General features: G+C 37.7%; 5 protein-coding genes across 5 annotated transcripts; 3 read left to right on the forward strand and 2 right to left on the reverse strand.

The window, feature by feature from the left end:
- Nucleotides 1–7992: 7992 nt before the first annotated feature.
- Nucleotides 7993–9666, forward strand: V1516DRAFT_669358 (uncharacterized protein). Its single transcript, XM_066921168.1, has 5 exons — nucleotides 7993–8372; nucleotides 8436–8749; nucleotides 8801–8886; nucleotides 8930–9043; nucleotides 9092–9666. The coding sequence occupies exons 1-5, from the start codon at nucleotides 8196–8198 to the stop codon at nucleotides 9361–9363; spliced, it is 963 nt and encodes a 320-aa protein (XP_066780263.1). The 5' UTR covers nucleotides 7993–8195; the 3' UTR covers nucleotides 9364–9666.
- On the reverse strand, nucleotides 9576–12569 carry V1516DRAFT_662150 (component of IIS longevity pathway SMK-1-domain-containing protein; the record flags this gene model as incomplete). Its single annotated transcript, XM_066920422.1, has 8 exons — nucleotides 9576–10188; nucleotides 10238–10422; nucleotides 10473–10642; nucleotides 10690–11772; nucleotides 11818–11914; nucleotides 11968–12242; nucleotides 12307–12403; nucleotides 12462–12569. 8 exons carry the CDS (start codon nucleotides 12567–12569, stop codon nucleotides 9576–9578), a joined length of 2628 nt encoding a protein of 875 aa, XP_066780264.1.
- Nucleotides 12570–13769: 1200 nt separating this feature from the next.
- On the forward strand, nucleotides 13770–15759 carry V1516DRAFT_698794 (squalene epoxidase-domain-containing protein). Its single transcript, XM_066924108.1, has 6 exons — nucleotides 13770–13884; nucleotides 13943–14210; nucleotides 14254–14359; nucleotides 14414–15138; nucleotides 15189–15364; nucleotides 15435–15759. The coding sequence occupies exons 1-6, from the start codon at nucleotides 13785–13787 to the stop codon at nucleotides 15539–15541; spliced, it is 1482 nt and encodes a 493-aa protein (XP_066780265.1). The 5' UTR covers nucleotides 13770–13784; the 3' UTR covers nucleotides 15542–15759.
- Nucleotides 15590–16656, forward strand: V1516DRAFT_98045 (uncharacterized protein). Its single transcript, XM_066924359.1, has 3 exons — nucleotides 15590–15751; nucleotides 15817–15881; nucleotides 15936–16656. The coding sequence occupies exons 2-3, from the start codon at nucleotides 15871–15873 to the stop codon at nucleotides 16558–16560; spliced, it is 636 nt and encodes a 211-aa protein (XP_066780266.1). The 5' UTR covers nucleotides 15590–15751; nucleotides 15817–15870; the 3' UTR covers nucleotides 16561–16656.
- A 95-nt stretch (nucleotides 16657–16751) lies between these two features.
- V1516DRAFT_618328 (meiotic cell cortex C-terminal pleckstrin homology-domain-containing protein) lies at nucleotides 16752–21538 on the reverse strand (the record flags this gene model as incomplete). Its single annotated transcript, XM_066919404.1, has 6 exons — nucleotides 16752–17163; nucleotides 17218–17752; nucleotides 18071–18308; nucleotides 18879–19408; nucleotides 20120–21274; nucleotides 21331–21538. Coding segments are annotated over 6 exons (3078 nt in total), but the record flags the coding sequence as incomplete, so codon positions are not given.
- Between the last annotated feature and the right edge of the window lie 679 nt (nucleotides 21539–22217).

The raw sequence follows: 22217 nt of genomic DNA on the forward strand, positions 1-22217 counted from the left end.
TACATTAATCTAATGCTCGTAAAATGATCGCAACTGGAGTTCGATCTAACGCAGCAGCAAATTATATATCTCCCACCTTCTGTTGATGATGGCCCGGTGGTTTGCTGTTTAGTTTTAGACCTACGAGATAAAATATTGTATCGAGGTCAGAGTAGGTTGTTGGGACATGTAACGTGTACGAAAGCCTGGAATATATTCAAGCTTACTCTCTTGAATAAAAACAAATTCCAGTGCCGTCAAATTAAGACCCGTAAGGAAAGTAAAACGATTAAATTTTTCAGCTATAATCAATATCAGGTTTTAGATTTGATCTTCAATGAGGATGACCTCCTGCTCATAATTATCCGTTTCAAAGCATTTGTATTCTTAACCTTATAAGTCACGAATAAAATATTAAAATCATTTTCATATGTAATTCGTAACTAGCACGTTTACTGATATTTAACTTATAATAGGTGCCTTTTTTAAATTTGTTAACCCAGTAGACCAATTTTAGACTGAAAATTTCAGTAAATCATGCTTCAGATACGTTCTAACTTTTTTACGACAGCAGATTCTCTTTCACGTATTCGTTGAAATTTCGATGTTAACTCTTCTACACACGTTTGAAACAAATCTATTACTTATCAGTCTCGCATTCAAGTTGATGTTATACTTTTGCCTTTCGACTATTTGCAGCTACTTATGGAGGCTGTTATATATAATGATAATTATCCTTAATTAAAAATTTTTAACGCATTCATTTGACCGAACAAAATAATATGATTGGACTCGTTAGTTGCGGATTTGAGTTATAGAATAAACCTTCTTATTATTAGACGGCATATGAATGAGTGAATACTTCCGCTATGGACTATAGGTCTATTCAGGAGCTCCGCACAAGAGAGAGGAAACACCATGAGGCTTTAAGCTAAATCCTAATGGTTTGTCTCTAGTTTGCATATTGCATTTTCCAAAGACTAATTGTAGCTGACAAAATATACCCTCTAGGGTTAGAAAGTAATTGCTTTTTACTTGATATTTCATATTGAACTAATCTAGCAGCGAAAAATTTCTGGACACCATTTTTCTGAATTCTGGTGATTTTGTTGATTTTGTTTAGTACATGTAAGCAAAAAAATTGGATAGTTCGATTTTGAATGTTCACATTATTGAAAAAATATTTAGCTGGAGCAACAAGAACATGGTGATAGAATAGGTAAAAACGACAAAGCAAATTGGTATTTTATATTAGTAATACGATTCTTTAAGTCCATAGACTGTTGAATGGCCATATTAATTAAAATTTGAAAGCAATCGTCTATTGAAAATCAAGATATTCAGCATGTAAGCACTTTTGATAGTAGCGTAACTAATTACTTGTAACCATGTCAGAAAAGTCAACCATATATTCAGTTTACTCTAGATTCAAAAGAAATATCTTAAATGCTTTTTCAACTATCAAAATAATCTTTTAAGACATAATTTATGGTACACGAGATTGATCGTGATTAACTGAGTAATTAGAATACTCTAATGATGTCTCGGTTAAAGATAGATTGCCCAGATTTAAGATCACTGCCTTGTTCCATCTTTATTCGTATGTATTATTGCAAAGATTCGCTTGTTTACCATAGAATTTAGCAGTGAAAATTAAGCTTCCTATTTATTTTTCGCTGATTGTCCCTTGAAATGCTGGAAAAGCGCAATAAAATGGGCAATAGCCGTAGACCGAAACAGAATGATCACTTTAAGCCCTTGACTGGGTTGGAATTATTAATTATTTCTATTAGCTATACCTACTTAGCTTCTTCGCTGTAGTAAAAAGTTTTCTCGTGTCAATTTATTGCAGTGTATTTAGAATTAATATAAATATTTAGATGGCTAATTACTGGATTTGGTGGTGGCCGTATCAGTGATCGAATTTTCAATCTCCAGCTTTTTTGTTCTCAATAACTTTTTTATCTTACTGACAATCGAGTAATAATTCAATATTAAGCCTTTAAACAGAGATTCGCATAATCTACAAACCAACTTTGATTAGAACACAAGAGGTCCGGCTATCTAATAGAATAAAGTGATTTATCCCTACGTTGAAGGAAGATTTGATCCATATTTATCTACCTCGAGGCAAATTATTTTTATGAATAAAAACCTTAATCAGCTGAAATTGAAATATATAAGAGCCATATTAGCCGGATCGTGCAACTGCTTCCACACTCAATTGCTATTTGGGAAGCAAATTTCGAATGCCGGCAATCTGTAATAGACCACAACAAAGATAATTTTCTGGCACACATCTAATTAAATCACTCGTTAACGGCTTTCTAAATAAATAGAAAGCGCAGAGAGTTTCTCATTAGCTTTTCATTTTGTAAAATCCATTTTAGAAATTCATAATGAATTCCGTTGAATGATTAATTCAAGATGAAGAATAATGAAAAATTTAATATTTCTTATAAATTTTGGAAACTTTTGTAAGCTCAAACTTCTTTTCCTTGAATGAGTCGAAATCTATTTTTCATACCTGAATCTGTAGAAAGATATCTACTAATTGCACCTATGAAAATCGCTATTATATTTCTCAAATCCAGTAAATAATAGCTGCAAATGGAATCGATCTGACACAAGGCATTATTATAAGGCTTTACTATTTTTACGATAAGTGTATTAGAAATTATAGAGCAATCTTTGTGTCCTCACATAACTTGAATGATATGCAATTCTCTTTATTTTAATTAATCAATCTTGGAGTTTGCTCTATTCTTCCAGTTTACGGAATACTTTGCGCGTTTTACCTCTTCACCCTTGCAAGTTTCATTTATCACAATTCTGTATCTCCAATTATGGCTAGCAACAGAAGAGGAGCCATAAAGCCAAAAAAAAAGCATGTTATTTAAGTTTGCTGTTCCTTATATCCTTGATGCGCCTTTAGCACGTCAATTTTTTTACTAATTAGATTTTTCAGGTCAATTCGAGTTCAAACTATTGGTCATGATTACAACTCAGCTTTTAGACTAGAAGTGTAAAAATGTAACCTATGACTCCAAATCTTTAATCTTCATGCCTTTGTCAAAACAAAATTTTGTTGGCTATATTCCATTTGAGATGGGCTATCTCATCATAACGAGCAAATATTATCAGAGGCAATTACTCTAATATAATAATCTACGGCTAGAGAGTCTCTCAATATCGTGGTAATATCACTACTGGAAATTTTTTTTCTTGCATTGAATAAACGAATTAATATCTCTCTTTTATAATTATCGTTTGAATTTTAATTCGACAAGATTCTGGAATGATATTTTAATCGGATGATCAAAGCACTCTTTCTTATAATACTTGATGTATTCTCTTATAAAAAATAATTTGAAGTCCAAGTAAGATTCATCACCCAGCTATCTCGCCGAATTTCAATCTGAATCAAAATCGGTTTGTAAATGTTATATCCTTAATTTCAAAATGTACCATTGAGTCTTTAATTTTGGGCCGAAATTTCGGAATAGAGTTCAAATATGTGAAAATACTTTCAAATGCATCATGTTTATCTATTTAGTGAAAGTTAAGGGATTTCGCTCAAATTTGGCGATACCTTGGTTCAATAATAAACTTCTTAATAAAGTTAAGGCAACAGGACTATTATATGTTTGTTACATTCAACAAATCGAAATAAGTCGAGCTTATGTTTTGATAGTGACCTCCGTCTATCCACAGACACAATTATTGCCTTCTTTCAAAATAAGTAATTTTTCTATTGATGTGAAATACAAACTGTAGCGCAATGTTCACTACTTAAGAGTTTAATATTGATTTTCATGATTACGTTTGCGGAAGATGTAATCATAGATGCCGGATTTTATTATCAATTTCTGTCAAAGCGCCTTTCAACATATCTAATACTGAAATATTTAGCTACCATTCCATAATCTCCTCAAACTCTCCCATTATAGATAGCCTTCTCCTTATGTTTGGCAATTATGCTTGGCTACTGTTTAGGCTATGATCCTCGATCGTCCAGTTTTCGAGATTTGATGTTCAGCCCATAGTCTTCTGCTATTACAATGCCATTCCATTTAAAATGGGATAAATTTGAATTTGGGTTTTATTCTTATGTTAATTTTATATTTCACTTCTTATTACTTGTTATTTTAAGAGTAGTTCAATTGCAAGAACTATTGCTCAGAATTAAACTGTACATATTTTTCAAGCTTAATCTTTTCAAAAGGTTTATAGACATGATCCCATCAAGTAATTTTAATTTCTAGATGTTCCTACTATATTAACGTGAGCAACTGTAAAACGTGAGAATCAGTTTTGCTTATGCAGAATGTTGAGTAAAAACTCTACGATTTATGTACGAACGCAGAGACCTACTGTTTATTGCACATAATTTACACCATTAGTGCTTTAATAGGCAAATAGTGTTCACTAAGCTGTCTTTCAGCTTTTCTTCAAATTTACAGATATATTCAATTACTTCATAGTAATACAGAGAATTTAAGAACCTCGCACCTACGTTAGCCAATACTTGAACCAAGAGGAGATCACTTTTCGACGCATGGCAGATCAAACCTAATATGATCGGGTTAGTTCGTGAAGTTTGATTAATTACAGTCTCAATATTTTATCTCGAGAACTACGTGACGACTTAAATTTTTTGCAATTCACTAAAAAGTATCTTCGTTTCCACGGTCAGAAACCGCCCTTAATTTCGTACTATCTACATATTAACATATCCTTCATATGTACAGCTAGATCCATAGTACTAATCAAAAAATTTTAGTCTGAAAAATTCATTTGAATAAGTTGATTGCTTGGATTCCGTAATTAGAATACGTGAATTTTTTCTGATTGGAATTCTGGAACTAGCATGAAGACTCCAACTACAAATGCATCTGTGAATGTATAAGATTTGACCTTACTAAATCAAGCCCATATCAAGTAAATAGTTATAAGCGCTAAATCTTCGATCTAATTTCTAGTTCCCTTTGCTTTCTCTTATTTAAAAGCAAAGACATATTATGATATTGTGAAATCTTTGATTATGTCAATGAATTCATTCTAAATTATTCATTGGTTCAGGAAGCAGCATAAATTGTTACTCAATAAAATTCTACGTATCTAAGCCTGCCTACAACCTTTATGTATCGAAAGTTGCTATGCTATCAGCACATTAATTCGAATATATGTTAATAAAGAGGCGTCTGAATTTTTTAGATTATCTAATAGCTAGCTTTCCACCTAGTATTATTATAGGCCATAGTTAAAACTTTAGTGGGTCGGAACGTGATTTAGATGTTCCATAGCGAACAATATTCTCACTAATTAATCGTCTTATTACATCTCTAGCATTCTTAAAAAAAATGCGCAAGCTAAATTAATAATAAACTAATATGATCAGACAATTAAACTTTTCAAATTTTATGCAAATTTTATCTAGAATTATTTGTAGGGCTGCTGCTACTAAAACTATTAAAATTCTGGGAAGTTCTAGTCTCTTCAGCTTCAAATCTCTCTACCGCCCCCGATTTCTATTAAATACTTAGCAGAATTAATTTTTGGATAATCTGAAATATTATTGAAAAAGGACATTGTCGTACTTAAAGGAAGAAAAAACCATCCGAAATGAGCTATATTTGCCATAATATAAACTCTCAAATGCAATAAGTATTAGCTGGTCGGTATTAAAGAGACAAAGAGTAAATGAGTTATTCTGTATTACAAATATAGAAGTCTACTGAGTATATAGTTTACTTTGCTGTTCATTAAGTTGAATTCCACGTTAGGTAGTTTTGTCAAGCCTGGATTAGATTTAGACGATCTCTATAATTGCACTCCTTTTTTTATATTTATTGGAGCAGAATCATAGATGAATAATGTTGCTTCCACAACACACATAGGGTTGGTTAACAAAACATATTCAGCATGCTTTTGGCTCACTGGTGAGAAATTCCATAGAATGGGTATGTTTGCAAGCGCATTTTTTTGGCAAACAAATATTTGTTATACTATTGTGATACTGTTTTAGTAATGTGTTTTGTATGTTGAATCTTTTTAAATCTTTGGTTTTTAATAGTTAATTTTCTGTTGTCGTTATGTTGCCATAATATTTCATATAGACTTAATAATGTATGCTGCCATGACTGACGCTTGACCACATAGCCTAATCTCAGTTTCAAGCTGAAAATCTTCCAGCTACATCTGAAAGTTGTATCAGAAATATATTGATACGGCCAGATAATCAATTAGGATATGTGACTCAAGGAAAGAGATTATGAGGTAGGTAATCCGAATTCAGATTTGATTATACAGATGAATTTCTTCCCATTTCAACAAGTTTGAATCTATTCAAAATGATTCAACTTATTTTAATCAAATTTAAAATTCTGATTCAGTTCACTGCGTGTAATTAATAAACTACTGGATTCTTATGACCTGATAGCAATAATAATCAGTAGTGAGTTCCAAATTTATGATATGGATAGCATTACAGTTAGGCTCTGCTCTGCAAGTTGAACAGAAGATATTCCAGTGTTATTTTCTACTTTTGACGTGATTGGAGCATTCAAAGATTTAATATCAAAGCAACAAATGTCAATATGAGCATCAACCAGAGATATATTTGATGTTATAGTTATTTTTTTAAAAAATCTAGGTTTTTTAATTTGTGATGTTTAAATATTGATCGTACTCAAGTGTGAAAGAAAGATATGAGCTGATAAATAGGCAATTCTAGTTTGAAAGGTTAGCAAATAATAGAGTGATGGAACAGCTTGATGCTCATATTCTCAACTTTTCGTAGATATTCTTCATTGTTAAAAGTGGACGATTTAATAATGTCGAGTAATCTAAATCATAAACTATTATCTATTTCTTCGTTCAGCGCAATTCTTAGTGAACCCGGAGACTGATCTCAAATTAGTTTTTACCTCCGTACACCATCTCTCTATACTCTCACGTCGTTAATTTAAATAATCCACGACCTGGAAAAAGACTAGATTTTATTTTTCGGAAGAAAAATTACTTGTCGAAAATTGGATAACTTTAAAATAAGTTTTTAGCTATATTAAAGAATCCTATAAACCAAAATAACAATATTACTTAATTCTGATCGAAAATTTATCTCTAAAACCAATTTAGTAATATCTAGGCGCATAGACTTTTGCTTTCAAATTATCTTAAATCGAATTATGCTGTTGGTAAGAGCAAGGAATAGCACACGCAACTCATTCGATGGCTTCCAATCCGCTCCTTCAGGATATCACTATGTTTCGAGAGTGCAACAGGACGGAATTTTATTGACGATAAACTTAGCGACTCAAGATATGTAGCAACATAGCATATGGCTCCAAATATTTATGAGCTTAAAGTTTTTTTTCATAAGCGTAATATAGTCAGGATATAAGCAAACAAAATTTCTGGCTCTGATTAAGTGAAACAGTTCTACTCAGCACTTTTGACTTATCGGATGCGAGTACTGCTATGTAAAGCAGAATCAAGACTATAAAAAATCTTCATGGATATAAGCTGATGGAGGTTCAACATTGATCAGATAATACTAGGTGAATTTGATCTTAAGACTGGGAGCAGACCATTACGTCAACAAGGGAAGAGGTGTGGTTTAGCAGTGATATTTTACTTCTGCCTCAAAACCTCCCTGAAACCTTTGGGAATCATGTCGACGCGAGTTGATCACTATAAGCACAGGGAAGTACAGGAATTCAGGGAGAGACTGAGGCAGAAGTAGAATACTACTACTAAAATGGTGTGTCAGAGTGCCTGAGAAATCTCGCAATGAGATAGAAGCAAATGTTGGTATCGTAGAGTCAATAATAATAGATCTTTTATAGAATATCTTTGCTTTATAACGTTACATAGCCTCGGGGTGGGAACTCGAATTTTGATTCACTTGCCGTCCTGAGGAGTATTGATTGGGATCAAACCCCGGCAGAATCCATAACAGCTCAGACTGAAGCCGCAGACCATGAAAGTTTGTTTTGTTAGTTATATCAAGCATATTTAGACTGTAAAAAAAATTTAAAAAAAATATTTTTAATAGTACACAGTCGAAGTATGAGATATATCAATTGATCTTAGAGCTTTACCAAAAAGTTATTCGAACGTTTGCGGAGAGCAGATGTGATAGCGGACAATCACTTGGAGTCTCTAGCCGAGGAAGGTACTGACTGTAGGGATGAAGTACACGTGAAGATGGGATGCGGGGTTCAAGTCTAGAAATAAGATCTTGGCTGCTCGTATTATTACTTCGCAGATTAGTGATATTACGCAGCATTCTAATTATTTCGCGAAAAATGACTGCAACTGACAGTTTTGGATCTGTTTTTCGTGAAGGCTTATTTGCAGATAAAGTTGTTCTATGTACTGGTGGTTCTGTAAGATCTTTCAGAATTTGCTTGCGTATTTCAGCAGAGTACTGATCTTTCTGTCTGTTCCAGGGGACGATTTGCAGCAGACAGGTCGCTCTCTTAGTGACATTAGGAGCTAACGCCGCAATTGTGGGACGTAAAAAGGATGCTGCTGATTCGGCTGCAGCAGCTATCAAGCAGCTTCGTGCTGGAAGCAAGGTTATAGGTATTGCTGCTGATGTACGAAGCATTTCGGCTATGAACGAGGCGGTCGACCAAGCAGTCAAAGAGCTAGGAAAAATAGATTTTGTGATTTGTGGAGCAGCGGGGAATTTTTTAGCTGATTTTCAGCATTTGTCTGCCAATGCATTCAAAACTGTTGTTGATATTGATCTCTTGGGAAGGTGAGGTTTTTAAAACTACTATCGCTGGTTCCTACTGATGTGAAATTGAAGCTTTAATACTGTGAAAGCTGCGCAGGCTCAACTTATGCAAAACAAAGGCGTTGTAATTTTTGTTTCGACAACCTTACATTACTATGGTATGATATCATGAATTGTTATTAGAAAAGCTAATCCTATCAGGAGTTCAATTCCAGTCTCATGTGGGTGCAGCAAAGGCTGGTGTCGACGCTTTGAGTAGGAGTCTTGCGGTTGAGCTAGGACCGTTCGGCGTGAGACTGAATTGTATAGCCCCGGGTAAGAGGTAGAAATTTATAAGATGGCTTAGCCTAGCTAATAATGTAGGACCGATTTCCGGCACAGAAGGGTTTAACAGGCTCTTACCGTCTGATTTGAGAGAAAAAGCAGCTAAAGCGGTCCCATTACAGCGCTTTGGGTCTGTGGAGGACATTGCTGCGGCGACAGCATTCCTATTTTCTGATGCTGCATCATACATTACAGGCACCACCATCGTGGTAGATGGTGGTGCTTGGCAAATCGGTCAAAGTTCGCTTCCATATCCAGATGGTAAAGTTTTTCCGTCAGATTTAGCTTCATTTCTACTAACCCAAGTCTAGCGTTGTTGAGCGCAGCCCAAAATAATGGCAAGATAAAGCTTTAATCATTTGACAAATTTCTACGATATTCCCTGCATTGATCTGTAGGATTTGAAATAACTTCAACTTTTCTATAATATAATCTCCAATATATTCAAAACAAAAATTGATTTATTATTAAATATGCTATATTACAAATGTCTGCAGAAACTACAGAAATAACGATTTCAATTTCAGCTCTTGCTAAATTTGAAATTTATTTTGCTTGTTGCCTTGGCGAAAATACTCTTTTTAGCAATCTCATTAGTAGGTGAAGATGCCGGCTTGCGCTTAGAAGCAATAATAGATTTCTTTTTTTTTGATAGTATTGAAGACGATTCATCATCTGGATCTTCGTCTACTTCGCGTCGACGCTTCTGCAAAAAATCATCCTCTGAATGGTTGGAAAGATCTTCAGCGGAATTGTTACAGTTTTCGTCTGCAACGTCCGTGCACGAACTGTCAGTCTTTAGAGCTGAATAATTTGAAGAAATCTGATCATCGACCAAAGAACCGTGTGAACTTAGCGTTTCGGGAGAAATATGCCTTATGTCATCTGAGTTCTCCTGCGATAATGGAGCTGACGTAGCTTTATTAAAAGAAGACTCATGCTTGTCATCGCGGATTGAAAAAGGAGGTAATACGTTATTTAGCCTCTCTTCTGCGACATTTCCTTCCTCATCATTGATTGGCCCTAACGCGGCGGATTTAGACATTGGATCAGAAGTAGCATTTTCTTCAGGGGCGCTAAAGTAAATTCCTTCGTCAATTTCATATTCTCTAATACTATTCCACTTTTCAGAATCACTGGAGATCATATTAGAAAAACGAAATTTAAATGTTGATAGATGCTTACCTATAAGTCTGTGGGATACTCAAATTTCCAGTAATAGGACTTTCAGGGAGAGCACTAAATTGAAAGTCTAGAAGCGATTGAACAGTGGGTAATGATTTCAATTTGCAAAATTCTTCCTTATATAAAGTAATTAGATGATTAACTATAAGTCGCATATTGGTTCTGAATTCCGGTCGGTCGCTAGCCTAGGTTTTCTTAATACATGAATTGACAATAGAAAGTAGTTATAACTTACTGTACGAATGAACTCGAAAAATTCGAGGCAAGCAGAACTCAAGAGATTATTCTTAAGAGCAATGACAGAAGTCATCTTAATTATTGGACCAAAAAGCTTATTTGACATCAAGAACCGATAATAAAATTCATCATTTGTACTTAAGCATTGTCGGAAACAACGTAAGGCAGCTAGCTCCATTAAACGTCTTGAACGAGAAAACAAATATTATACATACCCAGCTTTAAAGACTTGTGGCTTCCTTCAAAAAGTATGACAATATTCTGCAGTATGCTAGATTCTACCAGAAAAGTCCGACTTCGATAGCCATGATATCTAATAAATGAACAAATCAGATCACATAAGCAGACGTAAAGTGATACCTCGGCGGTAGCTATATGTTTTAGAGTACTGGAAATAGATTTAAATTTGGCGAATAGTTTGTCGGCAAATTGAGAATAAAAAGAATCCAAAAATATTTCTACTTCTGGATCTTCTGACCTCTGGTGTGGCAGCATGTCGGATTGCTTTCTGAACATATCTATGACTTGACCTGAGAATGGATCCAACAAGATCTGTATCGCATCAGAAATCTGAGAAATAACACCAAAGTCTGATTCGGAGAGCAGAAGATCAATCATAGTATCCAAAATAGCAACATGCTGCGAATGGCTTTTAGAGGAACTCGCGCGTAAAAGCGAAGGATCATGATCCAATATTGCTAGTATAAGTTCGGTTCCAGCGCTGCGAATATTGGAAAGATCATCTCGGAAGGCAAAATTAATAACATTGAGGAGTCCTTTTTTCATAAAGCAGGAGTAAAGAATAGTTCTTTGATTATTCGGGAAGTGTTTGGCAGTGAGACAAATTTGATAAAGAAACCGTACAGCATCTCGTCTTTTAGAGAGCTCAGAATGAGATAAACGAGAAAAATCAGATTCTCTCGAAGAAAATTCGATATCATCGTTGAAAATATTAAAGAGTTCAGTTGTGAAGCTGTCATTATGTTGTAAATAGTTTAATATCTCGACCTGATGAAAATAGATCATAGAGCTTAAAGTCGAAAACGTAAGATCATCAAGAACGCGAGCTAAAATGACATCTTTTAAATACTGTAACCGAAAAGTATATTGAATCTTATTGCGAATTTCAGGATCGGGAATCGGAACCACCTCCTTAAATCTGGACTGATCGGAAATATATTCTCGATGGTTCGCTTTATTAGTAGCAAATTCAGGATCATACTCCAGAATGCCAAATACTCCGAGGTAATATTCGTCAAGAACTATCTGCTCCATAATAGTATTGTCATTCATTAATACTTCCATTGTTAGGCCATTATATTAAGATTCTTAAAGTACCATACCTATTAATTTTATGATTTGACAAAGACTGTGCAGGTCCTCTAGGCTTTCAAGATCTTCTGCTTCTTCGAGAATATGAATAAGTTTTGCAATATAATTCTACCAATAATTAGAAAAAATCATATAAGTATGCATGAAATGGAGCACATTACATGATCCAATACTTCACGAACAACAGCATCTCGACCATACGGAGTTTGTGAAGCCAATGATATACTTCTTTCGATCTCCCTTAAATTCTTGAGAGCAGGATCTGTAGGAATAGAGATCAAGCAGTTTTCGACAGCATCATCTGAAGGTAGTTCATCTGACGCGAGCTGTCGCTGGACTTCGGTTATGAAATCCCATACAGATGCACAGCCCTCTCGCTCTTGGAAACTCAAAGCCAGATCAGTATCGTCAGGTTCGGTCCATACTATTAGCGTATCTTAAAACGTCAGTTCTCAAACGAGTTCAATCGACTAACAAAAAAAAATCGATGAAAAGCTTACCTTGCTGCTTCTGATATTGTACTTCGCGATATATTCTGGTCTCGAGTAGATATTTTTCTGCGGCGTCCTCGCTCTTAACCAAAATGAATGCCTCATCCTGGAGATGAAATTAGCAGCCTATGAAGTATACCAACAGGCAAATTCGTAATGCTAACCTGAACATAGTCACCGACGCAAAACCCTGTTCCCCTGTCGTACCAACTCTCATGTTGAAGCTCATATACCTTTACTCTCCTTGGAGTCAGTGATGTCACTGAGGTCATATCTGCAGTGTAAAATTACAAAAAAACCTTGCACAACAGATGATCAACGAAGTGGAAGCACGTTAAGGCAGGCCAAGTCGACAAAAGCTGAACTCGGGAAATTGTGCAAAGTCTGATGCGAAATTGGATAGGCTGGATGAAATCCAAGGTCAACAAGGAAGACGATCCCAGGCAAGCTCAAGGAGACTAGGCGCTCTCAACGAGATAATTGGAAAGCGCTCGGAGATATGCTACAGCTTTCAAATCTGAGAATTAACCCTGCTAAACATAATCGTGCTGCCTCAACCTGCGATCTCCACACACGGCAGATCTTGTAATCTAGGTGTACAGCCCGTCCCATCCTTTATTGCTCTCCTAACCACTGAAGCTGTCATGTGACTGTTTCAAGCTCGATTTTTAAAGGCCGTAAGGAGTTCAGAAGGACAGAGAAAATTGCTACAATAAAATAAGAAAATAGTACTATTCAGCTAAGCAGAAGTAAGTAGAGGATACTTAAATATTTAATAAGAAAAGTAATTCGCTGTCACGTTGATTGACTGCTGCAAGAGTGGTAACTGCTCTAGAGACTACATGAAATAAGCCTTAATCCGGGAAATCCAAATCGGACGAACTCGTCGAAACAGCTATCCGGCACATTTTACTATGCGAAGATCATCGCTGACTAAACGAGTAAGCCAAAGAGAAATATACGAAAACCGCATTGCACGTGCAAAAAATCCCGAATACGAGATCGTCATGCTGTATGCGCAGGTATTCTCATCTTCCGTTCGTTCGATGATTTTCTCAAAAGTCATTCTTTGAAGTACAAAAAATTTTAAATTACTTTACAAAAGTATATGCCTAGTTTTGCTCTCTTTGTCTTTTTCCGCCAGTATGGGAGATATCTGGTACTTCTCTACGGGAAACCGCTTCAAAAACAAGTCAGGGCATTCATCGCGCCACTTTTCGCGGTCATGTGATTTGCAATCGACAGACACCTTCTCATGTGCTCGGCAGTTGCTAAACAAGTCCTTCAAATTCGCAGATTGTAAAGGAGTTGTGCAACCTACTTTCGTTGTATCTCTCGTTTGCGTGGCTTCATTTCCAGTGCAGAATAACGCGGTCGACTAGACTGTTTGTATTGCTGCCTTTAGTTTAATATTACGGGCGATACGCCTCTACCTTCGTTCATTCTTATATTGCCTGAAGTTTCTAGTCATTCTCTCAGTTCCTTCGATGTCTCCTTCCTTTGACGCAATCATAGTCGGCGCGGGCGTCGTTGGCTCTTCATTAGGTGCTACCTTGGGTCGTCAAGGCCGAAAAATTCTTTTGATAGGTATATGAGTGTTCTGTGTAGTGTTGTTGATCTATTTCTTGTACTAACAGTAGCATAGAGCGTGACTGGGCTGAGCCAGATCGCATTGTCGGAGAGCTACTTCAGCCTGGTGGTGTGAAGAGTTTGGAAAAATTGGGTCTTCGTGATTGTTTGGATGGTATTGATGCGATCCCAGCAGTTGGGTACACTATCATTTTTGAAGGGGCACCACTTGCTATTCCTTACGCAGAGAATCCTGAGAAGCCTGGTACCAGCTTAGAGGGTAGATCGTTCCATCATGGCCGTTTCATATCCAAACTTCGCGACGCTGCAAAGAGTACTCCAAAGTAAGGATAACTGCCTGATTGGTCCTTCTCTCTAACCGCTTAGTGTAACTTGTCTTGAATCGACTGTCAACGAACTTATAGCCGACCAAGAGACCGGTCAGGTAGTAGGCATTCGTTGTACCTCAAAGAATTCAGATGTCTCGGAATTTGTACGTTTTTATGCTTCTGAGGGGTTTCTATCTTTTAATGCTAATACTATGAAGTTTTACGCACCAGTCACAATCGTTGCCGACGGGACATTTTCTAAATTTCGAAAAGATTACATCCCCAAGAAGGTTCAAATCAGATCCCATTTTGTAGGATTGGTCCTCAAGAATGCAGATATTCCTAGTCCTCATCATGGACATGTAATTCTGGGAGGAAATCACTTTCCAATTTTAGTATATCAGATTGGGACGGATGAGACTAGAATGCTGATTGATATTCAAGGAAAACTTCCCTCGGCTGGTAATGGAGATTTGAAGGAGTATTTGAGGGCTACTGTGACAGAGAACGTTCCCAAATCATTACTGCCGTCTTTTCAGAGAGCTATAGAAGAAGATCGCCTACGGTCAATGCCCAACTCTTATCTGCCACCCTCTGCTAATGAATTTGAAGGTGTTCTTTTTTTGGGTGATTCTTACAATATGCGACATCCATTGACTGGTGGAGGAATGACAGTTGCTTTTAATGATGTTGTGCTTGTTTCTGAACTACTTTCGCCCGCATCTGTTCCTGATTTAAACGACTCAGGCTTGGTTGCAGCAAAACTGAATGAGTTTTACTGGAAGCGCAAATCACTAAGTACAGTTATTAATGTTTTAGCTCAAGCTCTGTATGCTATTTTTGCTGCCAACGACTCTCAATTGCGACTTCTTCAACAAGGATGTTTCCAGTATTTAAGTCGTGGAGGTTATCATATGCTTGAGCCTGTTGGTCTGTTATCTGGGTAAGTCTGAAGTCGTCTTTAGAGCTGACTGCAATATACTAATATAATAGCCTAATTCCATTTCCTCTTGTATTGGTCAATCACTTTTATCAGGTTGCATTTTATACAATTTTCATCATGTTCCGTGATGCGCCGTCTGTGTTCATGTACCCCTTCATTTTCCTTCGGGCTCTCTCAGTGCTCTGGAAAGCCAGTATTGTTGTTCTTCCAGTCATTTTTTCAGAATGTATATAATTGAAGATTGTCTTTTTTCCTATTTGCTATCCCTGATCTAATTCTAATTAATTGTATTTTAGTAATGTTTTGTAGGTTGCTCATAAATCATTTAGTACTGATTACTAATCTGGAATCCTATTTCCCAATTGTCGCGTTGTCGCGTCTATGCTGTTTACTCTTCTATTAAACACTATATTGACCGCTAGTTACGCGTGTCCCAGTCATTTCTTGCTTGAAATCCAGCGACACTTATTTATTGGCAAAGCACCACCGAATAATAATTAGATGCCGAATATTCTTTCAATGAATGAAAGAGTGCTCAAATCTTATAAAGTGCTAGTCTATGATGTTTTGTGGACTTCCAAATTGACTCAGAAATACAAAGTCTGGAACGATGGTCTGTATCTATATCATGGGACGTCATCTTCAAACTTGTGCAGAAGTATTAATATTGTGTAACAGGTACACTAAAATTTCATACTTTCAATAGACGACTCACTCTGTATACATCCAGTCATGTACAAATTGTGAAATGCTCCTCTCCTGATTTCGTGTACTGCTACTAACACTCTGAAGGATAGTACGTTCTTAAGACATAAATCACTGTCCATAGGTGATACAGTGAAGTTGGATAACCATCTGGTAACGATTGAGTCATATAATAAATCTTTGATGCAAGATATCTCAGGAATACTCCGGCGTCGTCCGAAATTGGAGTTGGCATGGAACTGTGAGCATAATGCCGAGGAACAGCGTCAATTACCTATACAGCGATTTGAACGGCATGATGAATTACCTGCAAATCCTTTAAGTTTATCCCTTTCTCCAGGAATTCTACATATGCTTAGAAGAAAATCAAATCGGCAGTCTTTTGCACACTCTGCTACTAAAAGTGTTCGGCCTCTAAAGCTTGGAGACGCTCCAGCTGACGATGAATCAGTAGACTCGTTCTGCACCAAGAATGAAGAAATCTCAGCAGATTCTGTCGAAATAATGAGTTTGAACAAGAGGAAGGATCATTCTACATTTGTTCTAGCTTCTAACGAACCATACATGGGTATAACGAGCAAGACCTTAGTGATTAATAAGCAACCATCTGCAAAAACGGAACTACCAACTGATAGTACTGAAGAAAGTCTCAGAAGAGGTAGAGGAACACGTCGGATTTTATGCATTTCTCATTCTCGCAGTTTACCGAATACTTAGCGTCTGGAAATCTTTACTGAGGTTCATGGATACTCATAAATATATATTTCATCATAACGAACAAATATTAAACAAAATACCATTAAACAAAAAACTCAAATTTATCATATTCTAATAGTCCGTCGATTCAGAGTAGAAACATCATGTTTCCCTGCTTATAGTTAGTATATACAATCTATACAGTAAATCCATCAATAAATACCGTCACAACATGCGCGAACGTTTTCCATTTGGCCAAACTCGGTCCTATCATGAAAGTGCTCAGGATTACTAGCCGGACTACTGATGATTTCATTCATTCCCGCCTGATTGGACGCAAATTCCTTTGGAACGCGGACGTCTTCATATGGAGAAGAAAATTTACCAGTGGGAGGTCTCAAAAGCGAAGTGAGTCTCCCCATTGAGCCTTGGCTCCGAACTCGAAATCTAGAGGGGGAACGAGAAGGAATTGCACAGTTAGTATATGTCAGTGAAGACCCTGGCGCATTGAATGCCGTGATAGATCGAGAGGAAAATGAAGATCTTCTTAGTTGTTGGGCATTTGCTGCAATTTTGGTAGCTGAGGTAGATGTAATTCCCGATCCCGAAAACTCTCTCACATCACTTGACTCGGAAGCAGGTACACCGCGGGGTTGACTTCTTGGATGTAATCTTGACAAATCACGACCAGCGTTTTGGAGGCCATTTGATTCAGCACGAGAAAGAGCGCCTGTCTTCATTAGAAGAAATGATATGGCTAAACACCAACTTTCATGTTCAGCTTGAGTGAGACAAGTCAACTGCAATACGCGAGAAGTGGTTTTAATATAAATACTCTTCTGATATAGTCCAGGCGGAAATGGATTAGCATCATCCACGACTTGTATACTTTGAATTTGTGCTGACCGCGCCTTTATACTAGTCTCTGCCACCGGACGCTCCCTACTCCAGTGTAAAGTTTTTGTATAAGGCTGCAACCAGAAATAACGTCTATGGCGTGTATCTGACAAACTCTGTTTTCCTGAACGTCTAGTATATTTCCACATATAATTTCCAAGCATGCATTGAGTAATGGACCGCATAGCCAAAACTCTCGCGCTATTTCTTTTGTCGGAATGCGGTTCAGAGACCGTATCATAGTTATAGCTATGTACCTCATGTGCATATTGCGCTGAAATCGGTTCGTAATGCGCTTGCTGCAATTTGGCATGATCTAAATAATCAATCACACGAGGATCTGCATCGGATGAATACGTAGTCGTCCCACCCCCATCACCAATAATTGGCTCTAAAACGGATTGCGCAGCGTCTTCATTCACAACAGTTTCTTTACCAAAATCCGGTTCGCTCTCTGCAGCTAATTTCATGCCGTCACTAAACAGCATTTTGTTCACCTTCGGCCCTTCGGAATTATGAGCTAAGGTTGATTCTTCTATGGCATTCTCCAGAATCCGATTGAATTCTTCTCGAGTGAGTGCAATCATCGATAAGTTTTCTGCATCTTTACAAACAGATTCCACAGAGATTTCACGAGGTGCGGAAAGACGTTCCAGTAGTTCAGGAGGAATAACAGACATGGAAAGTTTAGAAGCATCATTTTTGAGTCCATCAATAGTCACAGGCTTGGGTTCAATAAGAGTCAAATATTCTTCTGTGGGTAGAACTGTTAGAGACAAAAGTGCTGCATCACTTGTAACACTCTCTGCAGTAACTTCTCTCTTCCTGTTCAAGTTTTCATATTCCTGCAAAGGTAAAATTTTGAGTGAAAGCTTTTCAGCATCCCGGCTGATAGAATTAACTGTGGGTAGCGCATCGATCTGAGTCTTAGCTTCTCGACATTGTTTTTCTAGCTTTTCAACAAGCTCCAGCAGATGTTCCGAATTGACACAGATCATATCAAAGAGAGAAAGTGAATCTGATGTCGGTATATTCGGCAACTCAGACGAATCCAAATACTTGTAAGCCTGCACAGGAATTACAGCCAAAGAAAGAGACGTGGCAGCTGCCTCTAGATCGGAGGATGAAAAAGACTTCTTGCGACCTTCATAGTCAATACTCTTCAATTCATTTTCACCTGAAATTTGCTTGCTAAAACTTTCGAATTTGTCATAATCTTCACGAGACAAAGGAATCAAGTCTAGCAACGCAGCATCCGCAGCTACTGTCTCGGTAGTGACTCTCCTCTCTGTTAATGCCTTCTTTCTAATATCATCTATCAAAGCAGATTTTTGGTCTGCATTAAATACAGATAGAGAAAGAGTCTCAGCGTCTTCCTTTACTGAAGCTGGTGTTGGAACAGCTTTAGTTTTCAGTTTGCGCAGTTCAGAAGCTGAAAGCACAGTCATTCCAAGAGTAGCAGCATCTCCAATAAGCGATTCATGTGTGACCGGTTTTTTGAGGAGTTCTTTGTATACGTCATTTGAAAGCACAGTCATAGATAGTGTCTGCGCGTCAGATATAACGGACTCTTTGGTGATAATTCTATTAACTAATTTGTTGTATTCGGACTGCGGTATTGCAGCCCAAGAAATAGATTCGGCATCCGCGATAACGGTCTCCGAAGTGATCTGTCGATTAGTCAGTAACTCAAGTTCAGACTTCGATAATGCAGTCCATGAAATAGATTCCGCGTCTGCCTTTACTGATTCGGGTGTCAATTTTCTATGGACCAGCAGATCCAGTTCAGATAAAGGTAGCACGCCCCATGAAATTTCTGCAGCATCCGACTTCAATGTTTGTGGTGTAACTTTGCGATTTACAATATTCTCATATTCGGACGTCGAAAGAGCAGTGAAAGAAATAGTCGCCGCATCAGATAGGACAGATTCAGGAGTGATCTTTCTGTTAACTAAATTTTCATAGTCAGTTGCTGATAAAGCTCTCCAGGAAATTGATTTTGCATCTGCCTGAACTGACTCCGGAGTAATCTCTCTATTCACCAGCTCGTCATACTCAGACTCTGGCAAAGCGACCCAGGAAATTGTTTTGGCTTCTGCCTGAATTGACTCTGGTGTAATCTTTCGATCAATCAGTTCATTCAACTGCGATAGAGGTAGAACTCCAAGCGAAATAGACTCAGCATCTGCTTTAACTGTTTCCGAGGTAATCTTCCTATGAACCAGGTCATCGTATTCAGTAATAGCGATTAATTGAAGTGAGTGCAGTTCAGCGTAGTCTTGAACAGCTTGATCAGTCATACAGTTGTACAATAAATCTTGAAATTCGGCAACTGGAATAGACACCATGGGCTGAATCGATTGACTTGATGAATCAGGACGATTAGACAAGTTTGCTGACTTCAAAGCTAAATAATCACTCTGAGGGAGAATGACAAGCTGCGAATTTGTGGAATAAGCAATGATTTGAGAATTGTCTGGCAGTTTATTATGAAGTTCATCATACTGAGATGTTAGTAGAGCTACCATGCCAAGCTTTGAGGCATCCTCTTGCACAGACTCCGCTGTCGGCCGTCGATTCACTAAGGTATTATATTCATCCGTGGGAAGTAGCGTCATTGAATGGCCAAACGCAGCAGATTTCAAATCATCTAAATTAAACGTTTGATCTTTCGATTCAGCACTTGCATCGAGATCACTCAAAGCCAGATTGGATTTTGTTGGTGTGGTGCTATTAAGAAAATCTGAACCTAGCTCGGCCAATAAAGGTTGAGGTGTTGCAAAAAGATCGCTTTTACGCCGATCTGAAGCACTAGCATGAGAAGTGAACAGAGGATTGCCGGAACTATATCGGAATTCCTCCACACGGGCCGGCGACCGAGCCGCAAAATGCTGCTGTGGTGATGTGTTGACATCCCATTCATCATTTTCAGCGTCGTAATCATTAAACGATTCAACGCCTGTTAAATAATCATCAGTTTCACCAGGGTATTCTTCATCGCTCGTCGGATTATCATTCGCAGTTTCGAATCCTTCTCCATCGCTGAACGAGTCAAATCCGAGATCAGAAGAGCCATTGAATGTTTCCCACTCCATGCCAAATGGACTGCTGGTGTCTTCGGTAATGTGATATTCTGTACGCTTCCCACCATTACCCAATAAATCTTTCCGACTGAGAACAGAATTGCGGTTTTTGGCCCTTTTGGGATGTCTCGGGAAACTACTACGAGCAGAGTCAGTGCCATCATCCGACTCCGTAAGCATGCGCTTAATTTCTAATTTTTCCGTTCGTTCTCTATGCAAAGCATTGCGTAATGAGGCTATCATTCTCTGAGCATGAGCAAGAGAAGCTCGCAAAGTTTGCCCCTCCAGAGCAGCGTTATGGGCTGGAGTAGCTTTAACTGGCGAAATCGGAGGAGAACGATCGGGAGTTCCAAGAGCGTCGAATTCGTTGAATACCAATTCGTTTGTCGGTGTTGAGACTGAATTTTCCTGTTCAGCTGACCATCCGTCGCTCTGAGAAGGGTGCAATTTGAGCTGAGCAGTCAAAGTTTCAACGTTCATCGTAAGCAATTCATTTTCGGCTCTCATTTTAGCCAGTACTGATTCATATTCCAGTGAATTGTTTTCTAGTTGAGACTTGAGATCCAAATTTTCGGATTTCAACTCGTTTTCTCTTTGCTGTAGTATTTCTAAAGTTTCTAGATGGGTTGTCAACAGTTCCTGGTGTTTCGAGCTTTCAAAATTTGCCTTGGAAAGTCGATGAGAAACTAAGGAAGCATCTGATTCTAGCTCTTGAATGCGCATTTCAAGATTCCAGTTTTCCTCTTTGTACTTATCTTGACAAGCAAGTCAGTATGGGGATAAGTGGGACAAGTATCAGGACAAAACTGACCTTCAGATTCAGACAAGCTTTGGAGGCGCTCTTCTAGACTGAGGACAGTCGACTCTAGAGTTCGAGCAGAAGTTTCGGCTTCTTTGATGCGCTTATCTCGATCATCTAAAGACACCTGAAGACGACGACATTCCTGAATGAGCTCTTGGGCAAGATCGATATTGAATTGGACATCTTGAATACCAGCAGCTGAATTTCGCTGTCTTCTCTGAAAAGCATTTGATCGGGGACCACTCAAATCCGAAGTGGAGTTCTCCTACAATTGAGTATTAGAAAGTTAAGAGGATACCGATCAGTAGATGGAGCAAACGTACCTTGCCGTGTGGGGGCGACAAAAGTGAAGCTCTCCGAGCAAACTGATTAGTTTCGTACGTAAGATTTCTGTAATCATCGACTAAGTCAGCAAGCCTCTGACTTCGATCGGAGTCGGATAATCCGGACTGCTTCTAAGAAACAAGAGTAAGTAAAGTGGACGAAATACAGGTCGGAATAAGAACCAGACTGAAGAACGAGGGGTAACCGTACTAAAGGCGAAGTCATAGTAGAAGTAACTTGAATAAACGCAGGAATAACACAATAGATGCAGCTTGCAATACTGCAACGCTGTGAGCTAATGAGAACCAATCAAACCGGAAAACCCTTTGATCTCTACAGAAAATCAACTAAAAAAATATTGAAGGTAAATGCTGAACAAAGGCAGACTTTGAGTCGACGGGATTTGTTTGTTTACACTGGGCCAACAGGGTCACCATGTTTAGTAACAGACCCTTGGATCGGACTCTTTGTAATAAATCAGACTAATATTATGTAATGATTCAGTTGTTGGAACTATGGACTTGACCGGCTGTAAAAGGAATAATCAGTAATGAAATCCATACAGTGATAAA

This window comes from Lipomyces oligophaga, assembly GCF_038497815.1.
Source record: "Lipomyces oligophaga strain CBS 7107 unplaced genomic scaffold V1516scaffold_1, whole genome shotgun sequence".
NCBI lineage: Eukaryota > Fungi > Ascomycota > Lipomycetes > Lipomycetales > Lipomycetaceae > Lipomyces > [Lipomyces] oligophaga.